We start from the raw sequence: 6,000 nt of genomic DNA on the forward strand, positions 1-6,000 counted from the left end.
ATCCCCCGGTGTAGCGCAGACTTGGTCCGACGTGGGCGCGGGGAAAAGCGGCTGCCAAGTGGGGACCACACGTCGGTGTGAAGGGAGTGGGCAAGCTGGCTGGCGCCCCGGCCCCAGCTGTCGGCGCACGGACAGGGGTGGGCTGCGCGGATGGTGCTAGGTAGTGGGCCGAAAGTCGTGGAAGCGAGCCCAATTAGGTTTTAGTCTTTTTTTTCTTTTCTCTCTCTTTTCAAATTCAAGTTGTGTTCAAATTTAATTCAAACTCTTGTGACCAAATATTCTCAGATGATATTGTGCCATAAGCAGTACTACTTTGAAGATATATTATTATTTATATTATTTTTATATCTTTTCTCTTTTTGGTTTCACTTCTAGAATTTCTTTTCCAAACTCTAGAATTTCTTTTAGGATTTAACTTCCCATTGGGGTATTAACATAATTAATAATATTTTTTTTGTTTACAATATTTTTATATCATCACAAAATGCACACAAAGTAAGATCCAACATGATGCACAAGTTATTTAGGTGTTCTTGGCTCTAATTACCCACTTTTAACTAGTGTTGATCACATGCAATGAATAGTAGAGGCCACAAACTAATGGGTTTAACTCTATCCACTTTTATTACACTTTTGAGTATTACATCGTGCCTCCCAAATCTTCCCATCGCTGTCCCACCGCGAAATGCCACCTCCCTTCCTCTCGAAGCTTTGTCTGCAGACGAAGTCGCCGGCTCTTCCCTCGGCGCTGGTGTCGGTGGGTTGCCAGTGGCGGTGGGTGGGTGGCCGGGTGGTGGTGTTGCTGGGATGCCCGCCGCGACGGCGACCACAGCCCGCCTTCGCGTGCCGCTGCCAAAAGTCGCCCACCACTCGCCCTGCTCGAGCCAGCGCCACCCGACTGCCGCCGTCGCTGACGAGACGAGCGGCCACACGCTTGGCGCACGCCATGGACGCCTTGTCCCGCCCTACTGTCGTCATCGACAACGGCACCGGGTACGCCCCTCCCTCTCCCTAGATCTGCGCGTGGAGGCTCGACGGCGGTGAGCCACGCTGCTGATCTATTCCGCCTCTCGCGACAGGTACACGAAGATGGGGTTCGCGGGGAACGTGGAGCCCTGCTTCATCACCCCCACTGTCGTCGCCGTCAACGATTCCTTCTCCGGCTCCGCCTAGCCGGCGGCGAGGGGCACCCCCGCCAGGGGAACTGGTTCGCTTAGCACAGCGCCGGCGTCATGGCTGACCTCGAAGCGCTGGCTCGATCCCGCGCCAGCAGCTCGCATAGTTTGAGCTATCCCATCCGCAACGGCCAAGTGTGTACTGCAGGTGTGTACTGTCGTGTCCAGTTGCTGGTTTTTTTTCGCGACCTTACTTATGATTGATTTGGGCTGGAGCGAACTCTTTCAGGTGGAGAATTGGCATAATCCTTACTCTATTTTCTTTCCCATTCTGTTTCTTCCCTTTCGCAGCATAATCCTTTCCTCATGTTGGCATTGGATAATGACTCACTATATTATGTAGCTATCTATAAGGTACAGACAAAGATGTGGTATTTGAATCCAAAGTAATTCTTGTATACGAACTACTTTTTGTAAAAACAAATACTACTATCAACCTTCCTGTAGAGCCATCTAGGTGATTCTGGCAGCATTAGCATCAATACGAACTGGACCAGGGCAGGAACCCCTGCAATGCCAAGCATCCACCGCCAGGTCCCTGGCACCTAACATAGGCAATGGATGTAACATCAATTATTCCTTTTTCTTAATGAAAAGACAGGAGCTCTACCGCTCAATTAAAAAGAATAGAAGTTCAGATAAAGATGTGACACAGACTTTGCAAAACAATGTTTTCCAAATTTGTAGAAGATGGCAAGAGTTGAATGTTTAGTTGAGTGGGTACCTTAGTGAAGGCTAGATTGATGAGGTAGGCCAAGAACTGGCCACCAGTGATGAGAAGCCCATTTGTGCTCACTAGAGCACCTCTGATCCTAGTAGGGGAGGCTTCAGAGATGTACAGAGGAGATGTCATGGAAGCCATTCCAACACCAAGAACAACAAATACCCTCCCAACAATGATAACTCTAGGTGTCGGGGAAAACGCCATGATAACGGCACCTCCAAAGAACAGTGCATCAGTAAGTATGATGGAAGGCCTCCTTCCAAACTTGTCATTCATCCAGCCACCAAATGCAGCTCCAAATATAGCTCCAGCAACAGCCATACTGACTATTGTCTCCTGTTATTTGGACTAAACAGTGAGTCCGTGACATCAGATATCAACCTTGCTAGAATGTTAGTATTGTCTGAAGAAAATGTTAGATGAACTGAAGTTAAACTTGAACCACCGTGCATAATGGGAAATATTGTCATGTACCCTTAATACAGTGCTCTTTTCCACCGCAGCAAAGTCGTCTCTAATGTACAGGAGGGCTCCCGATATGACACCTGGCAAGGAAAATGTCAATAAGGTGATAAATCAATCAGCTATACTCCACTTCTTGAGTACATAAATGAGATGATATGGCAGGCGGGAAGTAAGGATGTCAAAACATTTTTAAGCACAAGCACAACATGCAAGATGTACTACAGGATTAATATCATCATGATAGTTGTAAATAAAAAGGAAAATCTTCTGGATTTTCATCAGAATTTCAGGGTGTTGGATAAAGGTTAAAAACAATTCCTCTTGATTTCTTCAGTAATTTTAAGAAAGATATATTGAGCAATTGGTGATTCATAGTTGAAAATAGAACATTTTGCCCTTCAGTATATATTCATGTCATTTGGCAGGTTTATTGTGTCTCAATGCAGTACTAAAATCTCAACTATGAGAAAACCAATCACAGGAGTGGATTGAAACATCTATATATACCAGCTATTGCTACAACTAAATGCCTTGAAACAAAAGTCCAGCTGACCTCAAAGCGCTGGCCCGATCCCACGCCAGCAGCTCGCATAGTTTGAGCTATCCCATCCGCAACGACCAGGTGGGTGCTCCAGGTGTGTACTGTCGTGTCCAGTTGCTAGTGTTTTTTTCGCGACCTTACTTATGATTGATTTGGGCTAGAGCAAACTCTTTCAGGTGGAGAATTGGGAAACCATGGAGAGGTTCAGTGCATCTTCAATTACCTCCGGTGCGACCCAGAAGATCATTATTTTCTTCTAACTGAGAGCCCTCTGACTGCCCCTGAGACCCGGGAGTACACCAGAGAGATCATGTTCGAGACGTTCAGTGTGCCCGGCCTCTATATTGCAGTCCAACCTATCCTTGCGCTGGCTGCTGGGTACACTACAACCAAGGTTAGTCATTGGAGCTTAGCCCTGCACTTTTGCATAGGAATCGGCGGCACCGTGTCACACCGGGAATACCAGATTGAATTATTACTAAATTCAGCATTTGTGCAGCCACCAGCTGATCAAACACCAGATAGTTCTCCACCTGCATTTAAGCATGTGCTACGTTAGCCTATAATAGAAAATGGGTAGGGCTGTGTTTTTTCTTTACAATCGTATTGCACTGTTCCATGTGCTGTTGTTGCACTGGGATGCCTTGTTTCATCACCATCCTATGCTTGTGCAGATGCATGAAGGGTCCTTTTGTGATATTTCTCTTTAACCTGCAGGAGGCTAAAGAAGAAGCATTGGGTGATAGACCATCTTGTGCATGAGGGGTTTGAAAGCACTGTAAGTTTACTTTGCTCTGCCAACCACATCAGTTTTTTTATATAAAATAGATTTATTGATCATGGCAACCAAAAGATTAAATGGAGAACAATTCTATCATCTTCTTTCTGTGGGCATTGTCTCATATGCCAAAAGCAGGGATGGCAAATTGCAAATTTCTTTTTCTAATCGATACCTTTTTTTAGTTTGCATAAATGGAATTTTAGGATTATTTTAATTCAAACTTGCAGGCTCGGCATGTTGATATACCCTACCTCCCTATGCTGGTACCTCCGAAGAAATGGAAATGGTATGTTGGTGTTCATTTTTTGTACCTTTCCAGCAAACTCCTTACATGTTGAGACTGTTTATGATTGTATTAATTCATAGAACTTACTGCTTGTTGCGGGTGATTTGAATGTGCCAACCATAATTTGCTGCAGTTATGATAAAGGCGGTCACCTTTTTCTACCCTCATACATTATGAGGACACATGGTGTGAAGGACCAAAAGGATGCAATTAATATTGTTCCTAGAAAACAACTGCGAAAAGTATTTGAGGTTTACTGATCTCCCATCTATTTCACAATGTACATTTATATTTATTACTGTTGTTCTCTGCATAAAAAGTACTTCACATGGGTTCTCTGTTGCTCTACCGAACATAAGCCTGGCAACATGAGGTGTTCTAAACCATGATAACCATCGTTATCTTTACCAAATTCTTTTTTATTTTGTTCAAAAGATAAAACCATCAGGACTATGGATGCACTCCACGCTTCACAAGTTCACATGATGTTTAACGTGATCATATCCCTTTGACCATTATTTTTTTCAAGCTTGCTTAAGTATTAGCATGTTGCCAGGCATAAGATATCCTTGGGAGTACTAAATGGAGGGTGAATAGAAGAGTTCATGATGTTGTTGAGACTATCTGGAGTCAAGGTGGAGGCATTGCAGGGCTGGTGGACAAGGCAAATGTGAGTTCCTGCGTATGATTAATATTTTTGGATCTTGATATTTGTACTCTATTTTCTTTCCCATTCTGTTCATTCCCCTCGCTTACCTTTTTGAACATACTGTCTATTTATTCTTATTTTTTATAGATTCCTTTGCCTGAACGACCAGAATCAGAGGACCCTGATGAAATGCAGAAATTGAAGTACCAACATAAAGAAGGCAAAGAAAACTAACCATGAGCTGCATGCTGAGAGATGTGACACTAAGTTCAAACTCTCGGTATGCAGCATAAATAATTACTGTTCATTCTTGCTGAGATACTGTGGTGCAGTTTATATGCTATTGCATTGCTGGAATTATACTTGTTCCTTTTCTGTAAATAGGTTGCTCGTAAAATGAGAGAGGAGGATGAATTTTATTACCCTCACAATTTAGATTTCCGTGGGCGTGCATACCCTATGCATCCTCATTTGAGTCACCTAGGTTCAGATCTTTGTCGGGGTGTTCTAGAGTATGCTGAAGGGTGACCACTAGGAAAGTCTGGGTTGTGCTGGTTGAAGATACACTTGGCTAACAAATATGGTGGTGGCATTGAAAAGCTTTATCACGAGGGCAAGCTAGCTTTTGTGGAGAACCAACTGTTTGATATATTTGATTCAGCAGCAAATCCTGTTGATGGGAACTACTGGTGGACGAATGCTGAGGATCCCTTTCAGTGTTTAACTGTATGAATGGACCTTTCTGATGCCTTAAGAAGTCCATCACCTTACCATGCTGTCTGTCACCTGCCTATTCATCAGATATTGATTTTTTTTGCATGTCCTAGGACTGGCCTTTCACAATATTATTTTTCTTGGCATCGAAAATGAGACATACAATCTAGGATTTTAGTATTAATTAATCACTTCTTGTGTGGATAACTATTAAGAGGGTACTATAGACTTGCCCCCACCTCCCTACCCCGCCCGCCTGCCCGCGAACGCCAGGATTTTCGCATCGCGCCTCCGCCTCCCAGGATTGTCGCGCCGCGCCTCCACCATTTTCGCTGTCACGCCCTCGACACCACCTCCTAAGGATCCTCGTGCGTCACATGGAAGATTGGAGGAGGCAAAGGAGGTGCGGAGGTGGATGATGTTTCGGGAGTTAAGGAAGGAAAAGGGATGTAGTTTAATCAACAATTGAGAACCAAATCTGATGCTTATGTGCCGATTCAACGAGGCTAAAGCCACGCATTTCATGCAACTCTGTACAAATTGTAAGTTTGTTTTGATCATGATTTTCATGGATGTTCTGGTGTAAATTTAATATATATTTTTTCTCTATTAATTTCTTGAGAATTAAAGCTGGAGGTTTTTCTTGTTTGTCCTTAATAGTTTAT

At 43.8% G+C, this 6,000-nt stretch overlaps 1 protein-coding gene and 1 pseudogene across 1 annotated transcript; both read left to right on the forward strand.

Moving 5' to 3' along the window:
• Window positions 1-685: 685 nt before the first annotated feature.
• Window positions 686-1,194, forward strand: LOC118471954 (uncharacterized). Its single transcript, XM_035958890.1, has 2 exons — window positions 686-993; window positions 1,080-1,194. The coding sequence occupies exons 1-2, from the start codon at window positions 686-688 to the stop codon at window positions 1,171-1,173; spliced, it is 402 nt and encodes a 133-aa protein (XP_035814783.1). The 3' UTR covers window positions 1,174-1,194.
• A 907-nt stretch (window positions 1,195-2,101) lies between these two features.
• On the forward strand, window positions 2,102-5,491 carry LOC103628448 (DNA-directed RNA polymerase 3B, chloroplastic-like; annotated as a pseudogene).
• Window positions 5,492-6,000: the final 509 nt, after the last annotated feature.

The sequence above is a fragment of the Zea mays genome, chromosome 5 (genome assembly GCF_902167145.1).
Source record: "Zea mays cultivar B73 chromosome 5, Zm-B73-REFERENCE-NAM-5.0, whole genome shotgun sequence".
In the NCBI taxonomy this organism is placed as follows: Eukaryota; Viridiplantae; Streptophyta; class Magnoliopsida; order Poales; family Poaceae; genus Zea; species Zea mays.

Bases quoted from the DNA above. Each gene is read 5' to 3' on its own strand.
- LOC118471954 (XM_035958890.1), top strand. From the start codon at position 686: ATGCCACCTCCCTTCCTCTCGAAGCTTTGTCTGCAGACGAAGTCGCCG. The intron at 994-1,079 runs GTACGCCCCTCC...CTCTCGCGACAG, and splicing joins GTCATCGACAACGGCACCGG to GTACACGAAGATGGGGTTCG.